Here is a 24,782-nt window from a genome sequence, read left to right on the forward strand (position 1 = left end):
GCAGGCGGTGGCTAATGATGCTTCCATGAGCTGGTTTAGTTGTATGTAACTTATGAATATCATCTGGTTTGTCATGTAGCTAATAAAGGGAAACTACCAAAACAGCGCAGCCATTTGAAATACTAAAGTTCATTGCACTAAGATTCAGACCTCTTCCGAAAGAACTGATATTTCAACAAAATGGTTTATTAGTATACGAGGTGACATAATTTTCCATAAGTGAAAAAAATGATTTCAACTTAACTGTTTTTCTCAGTCTTCTCTGCCCTTTAAGTTACTCGTACAGAAAACAAACATTTTCATATATAATTTTGAATGCATTTCAAAATTAAAAGTTTCATTAAGATTCGGATAACACTAAAATATGGTTCCATTTCTTAACATTACTTTATACATAAAGCATTTATAATCTTTATGTTAATCTCAACATTTCTTAAGAAGTTTTTAAAATCAAAAGTTGCATCTGTTGACATTTACTAACATAACAAAGGTTAATAAAAAATTTAATGTGTTGCTCATTGTTAGTTCATGCTGGTTTATACATCAACTAATGTTAACAAATGAGACATTGTAAAGTGTTACGATTTATATTTTTATATATGTATGTATATATATTTTCTCAAACTTGTTGTCCATTTTCAATTTAAATATATTTACATTATCCAGAACCTATTATTAAAAATAGTTTGACTTTACCCAAAAATTAGTTTTCTCATGTGAAGCTTATTTGATAAACATATTTGCCAGCTACACTGTTTACCACATTCATTTAAAATATATTTTGGTAATAAATAAAATACAAATCTTTTATTTATATTATATAAAGGAACATTTCTCATCAAATAATGCTGTCCAAATTAATTTTATAGCTTTATACTCTTAATGCATGTTAACAGTCACCTAATTATTTTTCTTGTTCTATTGTGCCTCTTAAGGAATTCGCAATTTTGTGAAAGAATTTGATAGCCTGACAAGCCAGACCCACATCAAGATGTTTGGTCTGGAAACTCACCATTGACAGCTCAATCCGAGGGGCGGGATAAACGGTTGTCTTTCAAACTCCCTCTACACGGCGTGCACGCAATTGGATAGCGCTACAACCAACCAGAGCTAGTTGAAAGATTAAACTTTCGGCAAAACTCTGAACACATCTTCTCTTTTTAAGAATGACTTCAGTGCCGTTCTGTTCTTTTCTCAGAGAAAAGCTTAACTCCAAGTCTTCCAGAGTCGTGGTCAAAGCTGATTCGAAAGACCGCCGTTCGCCAGTTTCTGTGTTTACTAGAAGCACGCAAACCCAACTCAGGCGTCATTATGTTAAGCCCCGCCCACCGACTCTACACACGATGTGATTGGCCCGACCAGAGTTTGGCGTTTACAGCACAGAACTGTATTGAGAGTTGCTAGACGACACCCGCGGCAGATTAGATTTGCTGCCGCTAGGGTGCGTCTAAATTTCTAGGCTAAGAATTTCATTCATTACTGAGAAATCTCCAGAAAGAGAAACCTTAGAACAATACCATTTTGTCGGAGCTTTTTTCGCTTTAGTTTCTCACCTCTGTAGAGCCTGTGAAAGCCACTTTGTCAATGTTCATATGACTGGCTATTGCCGCTCCAGCTGTAGGGCCAAACCCAGGCACAATATTCACGACTCCAGGTGGAAAGCCGGCCTGTGTGACATGATGGAAGGAACGGGTTTTATTTGTATTATTTATAAAAGCGTACAGGCTTAATACTGTGTTATACAGCTTAATACATTCTTCAAAAGAAGCAGAAGATAAAACTGTAAATGAATAAGTCAAAAAACTGCCCATGGGGACAGAGACAGCAAGACTGTTGATGACACAAAGAGACGCTTTTCTTTCAAGGACTTTAAACCACACTGATCTCATTCATAATGATGAAGACATAAATCAGCTCTTTTTTAGATACAGACGGCTTGAATAGAAAGCGAGGAGCGGTTGACAGAAGGCTTGCAGCTGCAGTTTTAGTCCATGTCATTACAGCAATTCATGCCGTCCTGCTCTCTTTGAAGAATTAAACATGATAATTTGAGGGTTTTGTATAAACAGAGACAGAGCAAAACTCATTACCCACAATGCAGCTGAGTCATTTTGTAATACAGCCAGGGGCTCCCAACCGGCTTTATACCTCTGAGATTTCAATTAACATATAGAATACATTTCATCACTGATTTTTGTGTATAAGATCAGATGATAAAATATAATAATTTCAATACACTGTGAAAGGTAAACTACTGTTAATATTTCTTTATAATTACATTTTTATTTAAATGTATGATTCTAGAAGATAACGTTAAAATTTTACAATAAGGTCCCATTTATTAACATATTACTTAACTAACACAAACTAACAATGAACATGAACAGTAACTAATGTTATCAGATAAAACATTTGATCCTAAAGAAATATTTCATTTAAGCATTTATTAATTATTGTTCATGTTACCAAATGGAACCTTTTTTTAAAGTGTTAGTGTTACCTATATCCAAAGTGACAAATGAGGATATAATAATCAAAAAATAATAATAAAATCCAAGAAAGAAATAGTGATTTTGTATTATTAAAAAAAAGAAAAGAAGAAGCAATAATTGTATTTTATTTATTATTTTATTACTTTTATCATCTTATGTTATATTAAGTAGCAAATTACACAAAAATATTTGCTCAATGCCGCAACAAATCAGAATCAAGTATTTCAGAAATCATAGTCATTTTTAGTGCTTTTAGTGATTAATCGCATCTAACATAAAAGTTTCTGTAATATATATATATATATATATATATATATATATATATATATATATATATTTTTTTTTTTTTATTTTTATTTTTTTTTTTTTTTTTTTTTTTCACACACATGCACACACACACACACACACACACACACACACACACACACACACAACATATGGGGACATTCCATAGGCGTAATGGTTTTTATACTTAAACTGTTTTTTCTATCCCCCTACACTGCCCCTACCCCTAAACCTATCACAGGAAACATTTTTACTTTCTAAAAAAACTCATCCTGTATGATTTATAAGCCTTTTGAAAAGTGGGGACATGGCCAATGTCCTCATATTTCACCCTCTCCTTGTAATACCTATGTTATACCCATGTCATTATACACATTTGTGTCCTCATATGTCACAAAAACATGCCCCCCCCCCCCACACACACATTAACTTAATTTCTTATATAAACACACTTTTATGTTAGATGCGATTAATCGTGATTAATCGATTTGACAGCACATTATACTGGTGTACAAAAAGCCTCTGGCAAACATTAATTTGGCATTTCTATCATAATCTCACGATCCCCCAGCAGATCCATCATCAAGCCCTGGTTGTGAAACCCTGGCTTACAAAGTTTGTGCAACATGCACAATCAAACCACAGAATCTGGGATGCAAGAAAGGCAAACCTGATGCAATCAATCATCAGTGTCCATGCTGATCAAATCAAATCAACTCAACAAACCAAACAAATCCCATGAGCCACCACTCACCTCTTTTATGAGAGCTCCAACATGAAGAGCCGTCAGTGGGGTCTGTTCAGCGGGTTTAATGACCACCGTGTTCCCGCAGGCCAAAGCCGGCGCGATCTTCCACGAAAACATCAGCAGAGGGAAGTTCCACTATAAATGCAGAAGAATATTACTATTAAACACACAAACAAGTGTACATCAGTAAAGCTGCGCTTGTTTGATTTCATCGGACTGCTATACCACAGGGATTTTCCATATGTCAGGTGGTTGCTAATGTGTTCTGAGTGTTTTTTTGTGGCTGCTAGAGTATTATGGGTTATTACTACAAGCAATATAAATGTAGAGGCAAAAAGAAGAAGAAAAAGCATGAGCAAAAAGTGTGCCATGAATTTTCTGCCAGGAGTGAAGGAGCCTCAGTCGTTTTGAAATACGAGAGCAACCCAACGGTCTAATTGCTGTTCTCTGTAAAATTAGTTACATAAATATGTACACAAATCACTTGTTTACCAGTAGAGAGTTGTTATTTTTTACTTCTTCTTGGATGTTGTCATAGCAATTAGACATTTTTGTTTCTGGATTACATTTTCAGTTTTCTTACTTTTCTTTCTGAGTGACTCATTGCTCTGAATGCCAGCTTTGCTGTATCTAATTACCGGCAAATCAATCCCAAATATGAATAATGACTTATATGATATAATCTCCAGCGTCTATCAACAATTTGTGCTTTGTTTCCAAAGCAACATAAGACAATAAAAATCCATTGTCATTGATGAATTAAGATTCTTAGTCAGCCTGATTTGATAAATTCTATGTACGTTTTGTAACGTTTGGTGTTTCATTGAGGACAATAAATTAATTTAATCAAAAATTACCCACCCCGGAGAATCTTCAAACCAGCTTTTCAAATATGATAACTTTGTTAATTATTTTCAGAAAGAAAGATTACTCCCTTATTATTGTATGACATTCATTGAACTAATTATTTAAAAAAAAATAAAAAAAAATTATTATAATAATAATATTAATAATTGCACAAAATGACTACATTCACTGTCCCAGTGTTAGAGTTTTATCCTTGGTTGCTAGAGTGACCTTAAATAGGGTGTATGTATTAAACAGCATTGAATGTTTACAATATTAGGAAATTCAGAACACCATAGCAACCATCTAGCAATGCCCTAGCAACCACTCAGAACAGCCTAGCAATCACCTATAGCTACCACTCAGGAAACAATAGTTACACCAATCAGAGAGTCGAAAAAAGCTACATGCTCCAAAATAGCTATTTAGCTCTGCCCACTCCCATGAGGCACTGTGAATAATGTAATCAAGTCGATCTCGTTACGGCCTAAAAATACTGAAATCTTTCACTGTAAACCCTAACGCTCAAAATATTGAACTGGTTTGAGTAGGACAAACTCAAAGAAATTAGTTCAGGTTAATTTCCTGTTATGAGTATTTACAACTTTTTGTTCACAGCACTGACACATTTCAAAACATATTTTCATTGTTTTGAGTTGTATGAACTAATTTCCTTTCATTTAGACTAACTTAAGTTTTACTGAAACTTGGTTGGGATTTTTGTGTGTGTGTGTGTGTGTGTGTGTTATGTAATGTTTTTTGTGCAAGATTAATGACAAGGGAGATTTAGTAGTGATTAATGTTTTGTTATGCAGGTGTAGAAGAGTTTCTGTTAATGTGGATTTTTGGAGAGTTAACATGGTGACACGTGGCGCACGCAGCTTGGTTTGAAGTTGCTGTTCTCATTTAACAAGTGCTAGCCCATACTTTTCTTAACTTGTTAGCAAATTAACAAGTTGGCATTTTCTGAATTAATTTGTTATAGCTAGCCATATATTTATGTTGAGATCAGAACCTGATAATTTTAAGTTAAATGTATAAATTAGTGTACTCAAATATTTTAAGCAAAGAACAATAAAAATGTAGCCAAGAAATCTAGAAGCACCCTAGTGGCAGCAAATCCAATCTGCCGCGAGTGTCGTCTAGCAACTCTCAATACAGTTCTGAGCTATAAAAGCCAAACTCTGGTCGGGCCAATCACATCGCGTATAGAGTCGGTGGGCGGGGCTTAACATAATGACGCCTGAGTTGCGTTTGCATGCTTCTAGTAAACACAGAACCTGGCGAACGGCGGCCTTTCGAATCAGCTTTGACCGCGACTGGAAAATTTGGAGTTAAGCTTTTCTCTGAGAAAAGAACAAAGAACGGCACTGAAGTCATTCTTAAAAAGGGAAGATGTGTTCAGAGTTTAGCCAACCGGATACGGCGGATGTTTAATCTATCAACGAGCTCCGTTTCACCTTCGTTGCTCTGGTTGGTGTAGCGCTATCCTATCGCGTGCAGAGGGAGTTTGAAAGACAACCGTTTATCCCGCCCCTCGGATTGAGCCCTGTCTATGGGGAGTTTCCAGACCAAACATCTTGATGTGGATCTGGCTTGTCAGGCTAATAAAAATGAAATGTATACAAGTACAAAATAAAAAACGTACTTAAATGTAACTTAAGTTTCTTAACTTAAAAAAAATCTTTGATAACTTATTAGGGGTTTCAGTGAAGTAAATACATTTTTTGATAAGAGGAACTCAAAATAAGAAAGTTAATTAACTAAATCTGAGTTAGCTAAACTCACTAACAGTACTTCAAGTTAGGAGCAATTAACATGCATTAGTTCTGCAAACTCAAAACTTGTTTGCTTTACAGTATAAACATTTTGAAAATGTGTATTCAATCACGCTGTTCACAATGCTTCATGGCACTGCGGTTCTTTCCATCACTGAAGCTGTTAAGTACACAGTCTTGTGTACAAATCAAAGTTTGTAGTGTTGTGTTGTGATTCATGGTTTGGTTCATGGCTTACAACTATTTAACGACTATTTTAAAATCCCTATGGGAAAAATGAATGAAAAACAAAACTGCTGAAAAAGGGGGCGGGCATTGTTGTACTCTATACCCTCTACATGAGAGTCAAATCACACTTTCATTTCATACCTCAGGTTCACGCTGCATTTCTGTTATTGGGATTAGTAAGGATTTAGAGCTTCACAAAAGATCCGCCAGAAATCTTGACAGACTTACGTCAAGAGAGAAAACAAGCTCTTTACAGTAAGGAAACAAAACAAGGCCTCGTGGTTTCAGAGAGTTGACGCTCATACAAGCTTCCATAAACTTTCATAAGCTTCAGTGGCACGTGAGATCATAATACGCTCGTCTCGTGTGATGTCTGTGAGAGGGAGTGGTGTATTTGTGTTCGTCTGTATGTGAGAGTGTGTATCTGTTTCCAAGGTGTTTCCTTACATGCATTTGAAAGACTCTAGACAGGCGTTGGCTACAGTATATAAACAATGCTGTGGCAAAGCCATCGTGTATGTGATTCAACACACTCAGGATCCTACTTTGTTTATGATTTAAACCATGTTTGACCTTTTTTTTAATGATCTGTCTATGTCATAATTAGAATGATTAGCATGAGTGAAGAGTCATTAGCATAAGATAATTCAACTTTTCACCCCCTTGCCAAACTTTTGAATAGTTAATAATAATATAATATATAATAATCATAAAAATAACAGTATTTTATATTACTGTTTATCAATACATATAAATAATAAATTACATTTAAAATTACACACACACACACACACACGTTTGTTTTGTGAAATTTGGGGACATTCCATAGGTGTAATGGTTTTAATTCCATACAAACCGTATTTTCTATCCCCTTACATCCCCTACCCCAAAACCTAACCATCACAGGACACATTCTGCATTTTTACTTTCTCAAAAAAACCTCATGTATGATTTATAAGCCTTTTGAAAAGTGGGGACATGGGTAATGTCCTCATATTTCACCCTCTCCTTGTAATACCTATGTCATACCTATGTCATTATACACATTTGTGTCCTGATATTTCACAAAAACAAGCACACACACACACACACACACACGCACGCAAGCACACACACACACACACACACACACACACACACACACACACACACACACACACACACACACACACACACACACACACACACACACACAATAATAAATAAATAAATAAATCTGAAAAGAAAATAGCCACAAACTCACCGGTATAATTGCTCCACACACACCGATGGGCTCATGTTTGGTAAAACACACAAAGTTTTCATCTGTTGGGAAGAAAATAAATGAAGGAGTCAAGGGGCACTAAACACTATAACACACTAAGCTCCCCTTTGATATACAATCATTGTTTCCTTGGGAAGCCCTTGGATGTGACCACCGAAAACCAAACATGAAAGACAAAGGATTGGGAAAAACACACAGCGACGGTTTCAATGGCCCACACAAAGCTCTGGTCAGGAAGAGTGTATATGTTCTGCTGCTTTTTTTTTCTACTGCTTTCACCGGAGACACATTGAAACGAGAGAGGCCTGAGGTGTGTGAGAAGTCTGGGCAGCAGTTCAAACCCGCTGCAGATCTGCTCTTGGCTTGGATGCACACCTTTGTTCACCCTCACTGGTCTCCTTCTCCCTTTGCTCTCTCTCCCAGGAGTCAGATAACCAGTCAGGGGTAATGTAAGGTAGCAATGCTGTTTTATCACATCTCTTCGCACTTGAACCTTTCCGTTGGAAAATGCCACTAAGATTGGCCAATTTACCACTTCCCTTGTTCCAATGTGTATCCAGTTAAAGATTTGAGTGGCCTCGCTAGGTATTGCACAACGACTGATTATTAAAGGAATAGTTCTCTCAAAAATCCAAATTCTGTCTTAATTTACTCGCCCTTATGTCTTTCCAAACATGTACGCTGCTATTTTATATGTGAACAAAAGTGGAGAGGAAGATTTTCAGTGAAATGATAACAAAGGTTTGGAACAACATGAGAGTGCTAATGAGTCCTGCAAACAACAAAACCTAGTATACTGCCTGTTCAGGGATCTTAAGTGGTAGACAGCATGATTATCCTCATGATAATGTGCTTTCTTCTAAAAAAATCACATCACATCCCACACTACTTTTCAAAAGTTTAGGGTCAGTTCGAGTTAATGCTTATTACAGAAGTATTGTATGCTAACCAAATCTGCATTTATTTGATGAAAAAATACAGTAGAAAGTATAGAAACAGTGAAATATTATGACAATTTTAAATTGTTTTCTATTTGAATATATTGTTAAATGTAATTTATTCCTGTCATGAAAAGCTGAATTTTCAGCATCATTAATCAAGTCTTCTGTCACATGATCCTTCAGAAATCATTCTATGATTATTATTATCAATGTTGAAAACAGTCGTGCTACTCAATATTTTTATGGAAACTGTGACACATTTTTCCAGGATTCTTTGATGAATAGAGCATTCAACATTGTTAGTATTTTCAAGATTAACACTTACTAGACTGGAGCAACTTAGGATTTGATACATTTTACCACGACTTTACTATATAAAAAATTATGTATGAATAATCAAGAATACCTTGATTATTCATACATCATTTTTTATATAGTAAAGTCGTGGTAAAATTTATTAAATATGACTTCTAAAATATACATTCTTTAGACTTCTAAAGAATGTATATTTGTTCATCTCTCAATCATCATTGTATTGTATTGCATTGCATTATATTTTGCCCCCCATTATGAAAAAAATATTTAAAAAAACATTTAATGTAACTTTTGGGTAATTTAAAGCATTCTTGTTGGATAAAAGTATACAATCCCAGAATACATTTTGATGGGTAAAAAAGAAAAAGATAGCTAATAAATTTAAAGAAAAATGTTGGGTATTATTTTTTATATATATAGTTGGAATGATGCCCATGTAGACAACATAAGGAAGTTTATTCGATTTTGGGGGAAAAAAAAGAGTGTGAGCTTCATAAGACACATCGAAAGCCATCCAATTAAAACTACAGCCTAACAACAAACTCAGACCTGCCGCTTACACCAGGATACGAAACGCCCACGAACATGCATGACATTTTATATATCTGTGCATGGATACATGGGAGCCACGCCTGTTAATCTACCACAGCCGGCCTCTCTGAGGCCTGACCTTCTCGTGTTTCCCCACGCTGCAATGTGTCGGGGTGATTACAGACTTGACGACTCCCTCACACAATGCTCATCTCTGGCTGGGATCAGCCAACGGCCCTTTCTAACTGATCCGACAGTGCTGCTTATCAAAGGTTAAATTTACATGGCACCTAGAAGAGGTTTATTTCAGTAAACTGTACGTTCCCAAAGCCTCACCCACCGACTTCCAACATCACGGCAAGTTTCCAACAGCAACTAATTCATCTGAATGCACTGAAAAGCAACACTTTTATCTGAAATACTGACAATATAATAAACTAATTTAAATAAACTGGTTTAACTAACTAAATAATAAACTTATGCAGAGCAGGATTTATGTAATTGTGTGTGTGGCTACCAATAGCCACGCCCATGAAATAGAATCCATTCACACACACAAAAAAATATATTCTGTTGTTCATTGCATAACCCTATAAAGTGTACTGTATATTTGATATGCAAAATTCCAAGGCCTCTAAATCATAAACTTGATCAAAAGTTTGCTGAAAAAACCTTGGTAAAATCTACTGCAGGCCTTCTGTCACCTGATTCATTGTTTCATAATTTAGTATAAACCGTAATAGTAATTGTAAAATTTGAAGATATATTATAAGATTATAAGATATATTAGGCCGCAAGTAAACATTTTGTCCTCAAAGTTGATGTGTTAGAAGCATGAAAAATGGGCAAATGGAAGGATTTGAGCATGTTTAACAAGGGCTAAACTGTAATGGCTAGACGACTGGGTCAGAGCATCTCCAAATCTGTTTGTGGGGTGTTTCAGGTCGGCAGTGGTTAGTATCTATCAAAAGTGGTCCAAGGAAGGAACAGTGGTGAACCGGCGACAGCCAAGACTCAATGATGCACGTGCGTGAAGGCTGGTCCTTGTGGTCCGATCAAACAGACGAGCTACTGTAGCTCAAATTGTTCAAGAAATGAATGCTGGTTCTCATAGAAATGTGTCAGAATACAAAGTGCATCACAGTTTATTGCGTATGAGGCTGCATAACCGTAGACCAGTCAGGGTGCCCATGCTGACCCCAGTCCACCGCCAACAGTGGGCATGTAAGTATCAGAACTGCCTAACGGAGCAATGGAAGAAGGTGGCCTGGTCTGATGAATCACATCTTCTTTTACATCACGTGGAAGGCCGGGTGCATGTGCAATGCTTACATGGAGAATATATGACACCAGCAGGACAATGCGCACAGGAACCATTGTTCAGGAATAGTTTGAGGAGCACAACGGGTTTGAGGTGTTGACTTGGCCTCCAAATTCCCCAGATCTCAATCCAGTCGAGCATCAGTGGGATGTGCAGAACAAACAAGACCGATCCATGGAGGCCCCACCTCGCAACTTACAGGACTTAAAGGATCTGCTGCTAACATCTTAGTGCCAAATACCACAGCACACCTTCAGGGGTTTAGTGCAGTACATGTCAGGGCTGTTTAAGCAGCAAAAGGGGGACCAACACAATATTAGTAAGGTGGTCATAATGCTATGCTTGACCAGGGTATAGTCTATACAGTATTTAATGCAATTGCATCAGAAGTAATTGTAATTCAATTACAGAATAATTAAGAGTAATCCCATACTTTACTTTTTCAAGGGAAAATTAATTAAAATTACACCCAACACTGCTTTACAGTTATAAATAGCTCATTGATAAAAAGGTGTAAGAATTTCATGTTGCTTTTTGGTCATGTAAATAACAGCAACTGAACCAAATGTAATATTTCTTACCTAGTTTGGGCCTTTGAATAAAACAATGCATGTATGTATGATCTCCATATTATAGCAAACTACTTGAGCCATAAAAGCTACCAAATATGATTGTCAACAAAAAAAAATGTGATTGTAATTTTTTGTTTAAAGGTTCATTAAACTGTTCCACAAAAAAAAAGTCATGTCAGGCTTTACAGAGTTAACATGACCAAATATCATATGCATGAAAAAGTGTCTTGTGTGTGTGTGCAGCCTTATCTAGTTTGGAGTGGGACTCCAACATCCAAAGAGTGATAACCACCTCTGTCCGCGGGTGGAAATGTCAAATTGGCCAGATTGGTCTACTAATTGGCGAGTCGACAAACCAAGTTAATCCGGCCAATGCAATGAACCGTATTCAACACATTTTTCCAAATAAACACTTGAGTTCGGCAGAAGGCGGTTGACGTATGCTAATTGGCAGCTGTTATCAATGGGGAAATTCAAAGCGGCTTCAGTCACGCACCGTGTTCCAGCCCTCAAAAGAGCAAGATATTCTATCTGGCCGCTGATTCCCTGAACTCCAGCTCATCTGCGGCACCAGCGGTCGTACCTCAGCGATTAGGATCAGAGCCTCTTCCTTTTCCTTTGTGTGCAAGGGCTTTCGTCTTTTAACGCTTTATTTGAATCTAATCAGGGGGAAAGGAGGGAAGCATGTTTTGTCTATTGAGTATCCTGGAGTGGCAGGAATGCTGGGGGAAAGGGAAGAATTAGAGAGGGGGATGATATACCACCCAGGGCTGAAGGAAACCCATCAACCCTTTCATGCTCATTAACTCATCACTAGTATGAAGAGGAAGAGGACATTAGGAAACACTTTGACTTGGATGTGTTTATCATATCTGCACCAGTTGTATTGAAAATGCCTTTTAAATTTTAATTTAAGTTTCTTAATTTGAATCAAATTTGAGTTTGGTGTAGCACACAGGAAGCAGAATTCTAATTTCAATACAAATGTAAAAGTGCAGTGAGTGATTTATCAAACAGGTTTCCTGAGCAGTCCCTCTGTCTGTCATTAGTCGGCAAAACCTACATTTCTTATTTACAGTTGTCCAGCATATTAAATTTGAATGGGAAATAGTATTTTTCCAATTATAAAAACAATACATTTAATTCACTTTAAAGTAAGCATAATCAAAATGTTTACAATTCATACACTATCATTCAAAATTTGGGGTCAGTGAGACATTTACTTTGTTACAAAATATTTCTATTTCACATAAATATTGTTCTTTTGAACTTTTTATTCATCAAAGAATCCTAATAAGAGTATCACAGTTTCCACAAAAATATGAAGCAGCACAACATTTTTTAACTTTTGACAATAATAAGTAAATGTTTCTTGAGCACCAAATATTAGAATATTAGAATAATTTCTGAAGGATCATGTGACACTTAAGACTGGAGTAATGACACTAAAAATTCAGTTTTGACATCAGGAAAAAAATGATACTTTAAAATGTAATAAAATTGAAAACGGTTATTTGAAATTGTGATTACAGTTAAATGTTAATGGCTATTTCACAATACTGGTTTTGATTTTGTAAATCAAATAAACGCAGCCTTGGTGAGCACAAGAGACTTTAAAAAATCTTATCGACCTCAAAAATGTATACAGTAGTGTATACCTGCTCTAAATAAAGTTTTAATAATATATATTTTTAATAATATAATGAACAATATTTCATTTTATTATAACATATGCATAAACATGCAGTCTTCATATTTTCAAACATTGGATCTTTTAAATGCCATTTAATTTCGACATATTCTGCAATATTTCATAAAAAAAATTTTAGTTGGAAACTTAATTTCCTAGAACGAGCTAATTGACCACAGCTTAGAAGATTGAAACTCATTCTCATACTGTCATTTCCCATTTTACATCCTATGATGCGTCACAAATGTAATTCAAATTCGTTCTCATGTTTGGAAAATAAGCCAGTTCTAAAATTGAGAATTTTTGCTCAACCCTGGTCCAAGATGACACATTCAACACTCACCGACTGGCATGGTTTTCCCATGAATCTTGTCTGTCCATCCAGCGTAATACCTCAGGGTTTTAATGCTGCCATCCAGATCGACAAAGAACGCATGCAGGAAGGGTTTGCCAGTGTCCATTGACTCGAGAGTCTATAAAAAAAAGTATTTGGTTCAACTACTGCAAACCAATTCCATAAAGTTATAATTTTTATTAGCAATCTGTTTCAAATAGGCATTTTTATTGGGAATTTTCGAAGAGCATGCTCATTTCGAGAGCTACAAATTTGATACAAAACAACTTTTTAATGTGCATTAGAGGATGCCAAGATTTGAATGCACATGGGGAGTCCAGAAATTAAACAATAACACAAATAATAAATTCTGCTGCCCTCTAACAATATAAACAATGTCATCATGAGGGAAAAAAAGGAGGTGGGTAAGACCCCAGCTGAAGTCTTTGGAAGAGTTTGTGCTCATGAGTGCTGTAATATGGGACCCATCAGTGCTGGAATGGATCGCTTCTAAACAACATATTATGTTAAAGATTACTTAAAATTCCAACACAGTTATAAAGCATGAGCAATCTGACATCTCAAGCTACTAACGCCTCACACATTTTATTGTATTAGATTGCTGGGTGTGTTTCAAAAAAAAAAAAAAAAACTGTTTGTGTGGGAAACATCCAAAACTTTCTGCATGTGAGTATAATTGTGAAATACATAGTATTTTTGATCCCATTCCCATTTGCTAAATGTACAACTTTAAAAAGCTCTTTAAATGGCTTAATATAGACATGGGAGGGAGACCAATTTAACTTCTCTATCTCTAAATCAGTTTTTTCCCCCTGTGCAGAGCTCTGAGTTGTTGAAATTAGCTATTCTCCAGAATCACAGGACATGTTTGCAATTATCAATCAATCACATGCAATCTAAAAACATTACTTCACACACATCTGTAAAATTGAATTCACAAATGCGGTAACTAATATGATCTGGCAGGCGAACAGGGTGAAAACCAACTCAGGCAAGGCTTTAATTATGTAAAACCGGAGCACTGTGATACTGTACAGAGAAACAAACAACGCGTCCAAAGAAGAAGACAATTTTAGACAGACAGATAGATAGATAGATAGATAGATAGATAGATAGATAGATAGATAGATAGATAGATAGATAGATAGATAGATAGATAGATAGATAGATAGATAGATAGATAGATAGATAGATAATGTAGCCTACCTAGAATTCAAAACATAAATAAAATCAAATAAGTTGTTCCCTCAAAGGCATCTAAATCCTAAACTTTTTAATGTTTTAATTGACAAGACTTCAACATCAGACCACCGTGTCAAAAGCTCACACCTGCAGCAGTGTTTGACAAATGCATTCAGACAGGCGTGACAGGCTATCGACACAAAACAAACACAACACAGCCTTTATCATCAATGAAGCAGAAAGTTTGCAGTTTCATAGGGAAGTTTATGTGCGGCCTACAATTCATTGTGCTCATTCTTAGATCTGCAACACCTCTTTTAATTGGAAAGACAGTTAATTCTGAATGACTGCGCTCAATTGTTTCATGTTTTCTGACTGAGGTGTTTACATGAAGCATCTTCCTTCTGACAAAGACATCTGAAGCCATTTTTAATAGTTGTTGACATGAAAGAACTTAGGACTGATCGATGAAATAAAGACTTAAAATGTTGTTTTGTTTGTGTGCAGGCCTATTGTTAATAACAGTGATTTATCTTTTTTTCATGATTAGCGTGTAGGCCTATTATTGCATTTTTTTTTTAATAAAAAAAAGATAGGCTATTAACACAGTGCTAACTCACAATATTATTGCTATTGGAAAATTTGGCCTTGAAAGTAATTAGTTTGTGAATGAAAATACAACGACAGTTCAGCAGAATTCGTGTAAAAAAAAAAAAGATTCGAACATCGCCGCTGTTCTACATCGCATGCGCGCGAGGCCGCGAGCAGATTTAATCGCTTTCGCTTGAAGAAAAGAGAACTCACCGCGAGGACAGCGCGCTCTCGCTCCAGCAGGTCCGCGAGTCTGTGTAGTAACCGGCCGCGGCTCGATGTGTCCATCCGCCGCCACTCTGAGCCTCTCTGTCCGGCCGCTTTGGCAGCTTTAACCGCTTCTTCCACATCAGCCTGAACCATCACATGAACACTTTAGAACACACCAGAACTACACTACAGATAAAAGGTAAATCGATCATTATTATTATTAATTACTAAGAGAAATTGCAATGACTCAATCATTTCATGTAAGACGATTAATGCTTGTTGCCAAATGATACAGTTAAATAATCATATTCATAATTCTTACATAGCATACCAAATTTTCCAAAAGGACTAATTTGCATATTAGACTAATGGTCTAACTTCTGAAGGCTACATCATGTATCAGCGGCCAAGTTATAGGCTGGCCTATATAAAATAACAGCAATTAGGCCTACAAAATAAATACAAACTCTCAAAGCAGTCTCATAGTTTAACTGATAATAGTCTAGTTAAACTAATATAGCTTATTGAATCTTATATTAGCAGCCAAATTATAAATAGCTTGTCATTGCATAAATAGTAATAAACATATCTGGCAAACCCTGAAAATAATCTCATAAGCATATGAATTTCTTGCTTAGTAATGAAATGTAATAGATGAAGCGAATCTAATATATGTTTAAACCAGGTAACAAGTCACATATTTACATTAATGATGTCAATGAATAAAACACATTTCCCAATGCACTGTAAATGTTTTTTAATTAGACATTTAATGAGTCAAATCCCCCTTACTTTATCCGCCTCCTCGACGTCACAGATTTTGACACCTGTTGCAGGGTTGATTGTTGGAAACTTCTTTCCTTTGATTGACGTATGCCATTCATTATTGATAAAAATCTGCAACAAATACAGTGAAACTAGTTTGTAACTACAGTTAAGACTTTAGGACTTTAGTGTTAAAAACAAAACATGACATTGGGATATATTTGTACTGTATCCCTCATAAAAAAATTAATTAAAAATGTTCTTCAGCGGTTTAATCCTCTATAAAAAAATATTTTTCACTGTATAGGGTAGTTGCTATGAGTTTTTTTTTGGGCTCTTTAACTTAAACACCAAAAAACAAAAAAACATAAAAGTTCTTTGTAAAACTTCAATGACATTAGGCTCTAAAAATCTCTCATTTTTAATAGTGAAGGCCTAAAGTTTCTCATAAATGTCCTTAAAAAGACACTATATAAATCCATGTGCTCTAGTATTCATTTATACAGTTAAAAACTCTTACCTTAGTGTGTTTAATCTCAGGGATTTTCACAGGTTGAGGCAGAGGCGGAGGGGATGTGTTTCGAGTCACCCCGTTTTCTATAGTCCCGTTCTGTGCCATTGCAATGCGGTCGCAGTGAAGTGCTATAGAGATGAAGATTACAGATCACTGTTGACTGAATATGATTCTACATCCAGCACACTTTATAAGAACTTTTAAAGGTCCTCCCCCTTTGGGCAAGTGTGCACTCCGCCTACCATGACAAACAGAGTTTCTCGTCCCACCTGCCAGTGAATCAGTCTTCCAAACAGAAAGCATGCTGTTTTCCGGATATGCACTAACAGGATGAATCAGGAAAGTTTTAGGAGATCAAACATTGGAAATAGCTGCGGTTAGGAAGTTTGGGAATGCTTTAGACCCTTCAAAAGCCTTACACACTTCCCCCAAAAAATGATTGGCTGTGTCTTTATGTCAGGCATCGAAGGTAATGAGTGTGAATTAATTGTCCAGCAATATTTACATTGTAACAAAGTGGCTTTGATCTGCTTGCGGAGGGGTGGATTTGAAGCGACGGCGGGCTGGGCATCAGATGGGCCAAGGTGTGATGCGTTCTGATGTTCATCACGAAGTTGGTTTTTGCACCTGGGCCTGGTGAAGTTGAGTGGAGTTGAATACATGCAAACAAATGCTTTTGTTCGGCGGGACAAAGACTTTCCCAGCTTTGGGCTCATACTCGGACACTGTTGCCATTGTTTCCCCTCCATTGCTTCTTGTCACTCTTCTTGTCAAAGTTTAATTAGGACAACGAGCTCTCGCGGGCCCATTTCTCACTTCAGCAGCTTTCTAAACACTTCCTAATGAGGGCAAGGCTCAGAGAGATCGAGCGAGAGAGGGCGTATGGGAAGGAACGCATTGGGAAGAGAAAGTAGGAAAAGCAGTAGGCCTACAATCATATTTTGCGGCATTAAAACCTAAAACGTGCACAAATATATCTGCACTTGCTAGTGTATATTGTCATAGCCTAATCATTTGTAAGTTGCTAATCACAATGGCAGAAAATAGAGCAAACTTGTTTATATGCAAATGAACAATCAATCAATCAATCAAATAATCTTGTCACATTAAAAAAAAAAACAACAACAAAAAAAACGCCTGAAAATGTGATCCGGAGACAAATCGTGGGAAAGTAGAGGCAAGTGCCCTCATCCTCCAAGCTTGGGTGCTCCGGTTAATTGGCGTTCCGCACCTTTTAAATGAAGGTCAAGTCTCTTCCCCTTTCCAAGCTTCAACGGCATTTAGCAGCATTACCCGGCTAATTGTAATGACTGCATCCTCAAACCACATGACTCTGCAGACACTTCCCAAAACAGATCTCAATAGAAACGCTTCAGAAAATCATCAGCATTGTTGAATCGATGTGACACAGAAAATAGAGCTTTAGCAACAGAGAACAGGTGCTCCAACTAAAGAAAACTGTCAGACTTTATATTATTTAATACACGGTAAGATACAAGATGTTTGCAAATGCTTATTTAGATTATGAAACAATAACCATACTCACAATCACAAACAGTTTTTTTCTTAACTATTATTTAACTATTGCTCTTGCATGTTATTGATTTGAACAAACCTCTTACTATTATAGGCTATTGGATTTACATAAGCAATTGGTTTTTATCATCCACTTGTCTGGAGGATCCAGAAAATATAAATACTTGGCGTTAGGATCTTTTGATCTTTTGAGGAACCACCTAGCAACTGCATAGAAATACCCTGGCAACCACTCATAAAACCTTAGCATTGTGGTGGTGGGGTTAGCCCAGACAAACACTACTTACAGTTTCTTCGAAAAAGGTAAATATCTAGTTCCTTAACTTGCCCACAAATTATGAATAAAAAAATAAGTAAAAGTTAATTAATACATTCTAATTTACTGTTCCCAAAAATATGAATAATGAATAAGTAAAAATTAATGAATACATCTAAATATAGTTCATTAACTTTTAAACATTTAAAAATGATTAGTACTGTCAAATCGATTAATCACATTTAACATAATTGTGAATAATCTATTTGACAGCACTTAATTCACCCAAAAATTACATTTATGTCATTAATGACTGACCCTAACGTTGTTCCACACCCATAAGTTCATCTTTGGAACAAAGTTTAAGATATTTTATATTTAGTCTGAGAGCGTATCCAAGTGTATGCACACTATACTGTCCATGTCCAGAAATAAATTAAATAAAAACATCATCAAAGTAGTCCATATGCGACATCAGTTGGTTAATTAGAATCTCTTGAAGCATCGAAAATACATTTTGGTCCCAAAATAACAAAAACTACGACTTTATTCAGCATTGTCTTCTCTTCCCTGTTTGTTTTCAATCCTCAAATAAAGATTTGAACGGTTATGAATCACCATAACCGTTTGAATCTTTATTTGAGGACTGAAAACAAACATGGAAGAGAAGACTTTTTTGAATAAAATGAGTTATTCTGAGGAGCTCAGTGAATTCAAGTGGGGTACCAGCTTTGCAACAAGTCAGTCCGTGAAATTTCCACCCTGCTAGATATTCAAACTGTAAGTAGTATTATTGGAAACCGGAAAGCATTTAAGAACAGCAGCGACTTACACATGAAGCAGAAGACCACGTAAAGTCACAGAGTGGGGTCACCAAGTGCTAAGGCGCATGGTACGTAAAAAGTCACCAACACTGTGCTGATTCCATAGCAAAATATTAGCAGAAAAACTGTGGCTTCATGGAATGGGTTTTAATGGCCAAGCAGCTGCATGCAAGCCTCACATTACCAAGTTGGATGAACTTGGTACGTCGGTTTCAAGCGTTGGATGCAGTGGTGTAAAGTATTCCGCCTGTAGACTCTGGAGCACTGGAAATGTGTTCAGGGCGAGCCTGGGTTTGGCATAGGGGGACGTTACCTGCCTAACTGCTTTGTGACAACAGTAAAGTTTAGTGAATGCCCATAACCAGTGCCGTCATCCAGCTGAAGGCACTGGAAATCGCCAAAGAGCTGAGCATACCCACCAGTGAGGCTCCTGGTTTCTTATTTCGGCTAAGTACTGACACATTTGCCTGTCAATTTCTTCAAAAGCGGCTGCTTTGATGCAGCATAAGACCGATGCAGCGTAATGCATAAGTATTACGCCGCAGAACAAGTCTTGCCCAGCACTTGCCCTCCAACTTCAGGGAAAAACTGGTGTCTTCATATAACACGATGCTTTAAGGACCGGGGTGAAAACTTTTGAACAGGATGAAGATGTCCAATTTTTATTATTTGGTTTAAATATTATTTTATTTTCATTTAGTACTGCCCTTCAAAAGCAACAGAAGATACCTACATGTTTGCTGGAAGACAAATTAAGTACAATTTACTAGGACTGGGTCAATAAATCGATGCATCGCAAATCGAGAAATGATTCTGGATGGATTCTGAGACTTTCCAAATTCATCGCGATTCTCTCTCTAATCGATTCTGAGCTTAGTTTTTAACAGCAGATGGCACTGCATGCTTTAGATACAGCCGTACTCTACTTGCTTCCAATTCCTTACACACACGACCTGAACCTTCTGGAAAATAATCATTCTCAATTGTCCTCAGTGTGATGACCTCAAAATCATACAGTCACTGCTGGAAAGGGTTCAAATATGCAATATGGAAAACTAAAGAATTTTCAGGACCTGGAGGATTTTTCCGAAGAACGTGGGTCAGTTTAACTGCTCAGGACAAATAAATGACTCATGAACATTTATCAACAATCATATCCAAGGAACAACACAAAGTATTAAGAATCAGGGAGACATCAACTTTTAAACGGGGTCATTTTTAAAAAAATCTTTTTTGTTTTGTTTTTGACTTTTGGACTATATGTAAACATCTTTTATGTAAAATATCTTATTCAGGACAGTAATTAATAATAAAAAAAACTGAATATAAAATTGAATTAATTCTTAAAATGTTTTAACATTTAAAGGGGACTTATTATGCAAAATAAACTTTTATAAGGTGTTTGAATACTGATTCCGCCATTTCTATATCCTCGCTGTAGCAGCTGTTGTACAATGTCTGCCCCAAAGAGGCATTACAAGTGTTGTTTTGGGGTGTACCAATACACATAAGAGTCTCGATAGACTCCCGCCATTTGACAGATGACTGAACATATAAGGCTGAGCACAGTTCCTGACATTTTCAGAGCATGAGATTGTCCTGTTTTGTTGTTCCTGGTATGCCAGATTGCGAGCTCTTGAAGCTCCGCCTTTTTCTTGAAAGGGGGCTGGGAGAACCAGCTCATTTGCATTTAAAGGGACACACAAAAACAGAAGGTTTTTGCTCACCCCCCAAAAATTCAGTTTTAACATGCTATAAAAAATTATCTGTGGTGTATTGATCTGTGATTTTTTTTTTTTTTTTAGTTAAATCAGCACTAGGTAACTTGCTCTTGGGGTCCACCTACAGTTGGGAAACAGTATTGTCCTTTACTACTGTCGTAAGCTCTGTCAGCCTACATCAGGGGATGTGCGCTTGCATTTGTTGACGTGACAACCATGATAGCGCTGAACTAGTGATGCGCGGGTCGTCTCATAACCCGCGGGTCGGGTTGGGGTGGGCAAAGAAATTGTTATTTGTGCGCGTTTTGGTGCGGGTCATTAAAAACTAAATAAAATAAAAAATCTGTATAAAATACATAAGCATGTATTTTGCATGCAGTTCCCTATAGCCTATATTAAATATTTGGGAATATCTATTTCATATTTTATTAGGTTCTTTGATAAGGTTACAATACGACGGCTGTAGCAACATAACTTGCGTGATGTCCCCAAACCTTTGGCGTTTTAAAAGTATGATTAAATACGATACAGACCAGGCTATGGTAGATGTGTCATTCAACCTATTGTAAGTCAATGTATCATCACAAGAGTCTTGAAAATATATTATGAAGGTTGAAAAATTACCTAGTGCTGCTTTAAAACTTAACATATACACTCTGGGGACATCAGAGATTTATTTTACTTCTTGTAAAGGGTGGCATAATAAGTCCCCTTTAACGTTAATGAATTGTTAATTTCCTCATGAATATCTCCAATGGCATTTGCTGCAGTCCAGGAGAGAGCTGTTGGGATATCACTGCTAACAGAACTAGTGTCATGAGCGGGTGAGTGCAGTGACTTTACTGCTTTGGCAGCGGCTATGAGCTCGATACGGAATGACCATGGAAGCGAAGGAGGACCAGTCATCCTAAGATAACTCCCTCCAGGTGTTCAAAGGCCCAGACAAAGAGCCTTTTCAGTCGCCTTTATGAAAATGAAGAGGGCTCTGGCTTGTTGCAAAATATACTGGATAAAAGCGATGCAGACACAGGCAGATATAGTAATATTCTGCTACAGTGGCTGGGACAAGATTCGATAAAGTCGAGCTTTGTTTTTGAGAGAGAACAAATTTGCCAATTAGTTCAGTGAAGCATGTACAAAGCAAACTTGAGCAGTGTTGAACAACTGTTGGCCAACTTAACGATGGGTTGTCTTTTTTATACAAATATATTACTTTTATTCACAATTTACTCACTATAATGTTATTCTTCTGTGAAATGGAAAAGGGTACCTTTTTTTCTGCATGTCAATCTCCTAAAATGACACTAAAAAATGCTGGGTTGAAAATGGACAAACCCAGAAATTGGGTTGTTTGAACCCACAGTGAATGGACCCATTCAAACAACCCAATTTCTGGGTTTGTCCATTTTCAACCCAACTTGAGTTGTTTTTAATCCAGCATTCTTTAGAGTGCAAATAGCACGGCACTGATTCTCTGATATTTGGCTGAAAAATACACACATACAGAATGGAAAATTAGATTTGTCAAACAAAAAATCACTGTTTTGAACAACACAAGAACTTGCCATTAGTCACCAAAGAGCAACGTAACTCATTCAGCATTCAGCCATCGAGTGTATTTGTATTACCGAGCTGTTGCTACCGAGCTGTTTCCACACGTCTCATTATTATGTCCTATGCATACAATTATATTATTTGCCAAACCACTTTGAATGTGATACGAACATAAAATACGCATGAGACTAGTTTAAACTATCAATTACTCATGGTAATTTAGGCCTAATTATATACAAACAGAGTTTCACATTTCTTTTGTCATAACATTTTAGCAAAGTAATGAGGCAGATTTTGACTAGTTGTCTATAGAAACGTGTTCGTAGTCTAAGTTTGTTTTTATTTTTGTGAGTTCACCAAAATGTGAAAATTGTCATGGTTTACTCACCCTTGCATTTGTGAGGGTGACTAAATGATGACAATTTTCCAGTTATAGGCAAACGATTCTTTTGAATGCATCTGTGAAGGGCTGCTATTTCCAGTCTCCATCATCCAGGCTCCCAAGCTTTGACGAACCTCTTTTGGTCCCTGTGCCTGCTGTCACCGTCACCTCTTTGAAGTCGACTCCGACTCCAAACCTTTGCCGTTTCTCAGCACCTCACTTCTCCTGCCACAGGTTTGCTCGTCACTGCTCGAGTGAGAGAGCGCTTTGTGTTTAAGATCAGAGCAATTTGCAAGCTTATTGAGGAAAACTGTCTAACAAAAGAACCTTAGATATAATGTCTGTCATCACTGGTTGTCTCCAGATAGGGCTCATGTTTCATACTTGATGAAATTACCTTTGTGGACAGTTTTGTGAAATTGCAGCATTAGCTTCTCTCTCACTTTTTTTTTCTTTTTCCCTATTGCAGTAGACCCAGTAAACTTAGCCTGATCTGCCGGCAATTTGATTTCGCCCGGCAACTCAGTCTGGAAACCTGTACATTCATTTCTACAGCTTCGGTTACACATTTGCGGTAACCAATCACAGACTAGCTTATCCGACTGGCACGCTATCGGCTGATTTAACACTATGACAGATAGAGAAGCGACGGGTCGTTGCCCGTTGATCATGCATCTTGTCGTCTGATTGGTTGAAGGACTATCCAATTGCGTACAGAGTAATTCAAATAATGTTCGTTTATCACGCCTCTTGTGCAGTAGAAAATACAGAGCAGACTCCACAGACCAATGTTCAATCATAAATTGAGCTTGGTCTGGTGATAGCCAGACAACTACTGCAGTATGAAAGCCAAAAAACTAATCTGAAAATGTACAACAATCAACTGCTTAATTTTTGAGTACATTTTGTAAAATTACATAGCAATAAATACTGAGCAATAAATAATGGTTCATTAAAGTAAATATGAAAATTTTAGATTATTTTTATATACACTATCATAAGTTTGGGGTCGTATTTTTTTTAATTTATATTTCTCTCTTTCTCTTGACTGGCTATCACCAGACCAAGATCAATCCTTTAAGACTGAACATTGGTCTGGGAGTCTGCTCTGTATTTTTGACTGCACAAGAAGTGTGATCAACAGACATAGTTCAAATTACTCTGTTACAAATTGGATAGTCCTTCAACCAATCAGACCAACGATCTATTGCTTCTCTATCCATCATTGTCTTAAACCCAGCGCGCCAGTTGGTCAAGCCGATTTTTGATTGGTCCCCAAAAATGTGTAACAGAAGTAGGATAGAAATATGCACATGCTTCCAGCTGCAGGGCAAAATCAAATCGCTGGCAGATCGGGGTGAGTTTACCCAGTCTCCTCTTTCTCACCAAGGCTGCATTCATTTGATCAAAAATAAATGTATTTCAAAATAGAATTTATTCCTATGAGTTTTCAGCATCAATGCTCCAGTCTTCAGTGTCACATGATCCTTCAGAATTTATTCTAATATGCAGATTTTCTGCTCAAGAAACATTATTATTATCAATGTTGAAAACACTCGATTTAATAAATCCTCCTTGCTAAATAAAACTACCTAGTTTTGGCATTAAACACTATATTGTGCAGACTGCTAGGTCTTTAATTTTATTTGGTAGCATTCACGCCATTATACATAGCACAGCTGATTGGTTGCTGTTGCATCAGTGGCCAATAAGCTGCAGCTCAACATTCAAACAAAAACCGGTAGTGTTGCTGTTTGCAGTCTGTAGCATGCTTTCAGAAACCCTCCAACTTCCCTAGCTCCACCTGTTTAGATCTGCTACGGGTTTAATTCATGTATGAACCCCTCAGGGGTCAGTCATTGGCCCCATTCTCTTCATCAT

At 36.8% G+C, this 24,782-nt stretch overlaps 1 protein-coding gene across 2 annotated transcripts in view; it reads right to left on the minus strand.

Annotated features, from left to right (window-relative positions):
* aldh1a3 (aldehyde dehydrogenase 1 family, member A3) overlaps nucleotides 1–23,039 on the minus strand; it is a 35,710-nt gene extending 12,671 nt beyond the window's left edge. The window contains exons 1-8 of one of the 2 annotated variants that reach the window (XM_067451857.1): nucleotides 22,908–23,039; nucleotides 16,635–16,756; nucleotides 16,142–16,246; nucleotides 15,353–15,493; nucleotides 13,355–13,484; nucleotides 7,621–7,682; nucleotides 3,532–3,660; nucleotides 1,554–1,667 (exon numbers count right to left, since the gene is read on the minus strand). In XM_067451857.1, coding sequence (XP_067307958.1) covers nucleotides 1,554–1,667; nucleotides 3,532–3,660; nucleotides 7,621–7,682; nucleotides 13,355–13,484; nucleotides 15,353–15,493; nucleotides 16,142–16,246; nucleotides 16,635–16,733 — 780 coding nt within the window. In that variant the 5' untranslated portion in view covers nucleotides 16,734–16,756; nucleotides 22,908–23,039. Of the gene's footprint in view, nucleotides 1–1,553; nucleotides 1,668–3,531; nucleotides 3,661–7,620; nucleotides 7,683–13,354; nucleotides 13,485–15,352; nucleotides 15,494–16,141; nucleotides 16,247–16,634; nucleotides 16,764–22,907 lie in introns of those variants that run through there. The other variant, XM_067451849.1, reaches the window with a different exon arrangement.
* Between the last annotated feature and the right edge of the window lie 1,743 nt (nucleotides 23,040–24,782).

The sequence above is a fragment of the Pseudorasbora parva genome, chromosome 1, assembly GCF_024679245.1.
Source record: "Pseudorasbora parva isolate DD20220531a chromosome 1, ASM2467924v1, whole genome shotgun sequence".
NCBI lineage: Eukaryota > Metazoa > Chordata > Actinopteri > Cypriniformes > Gobionidae > Pseudorasbora > Pseudorasbora parva.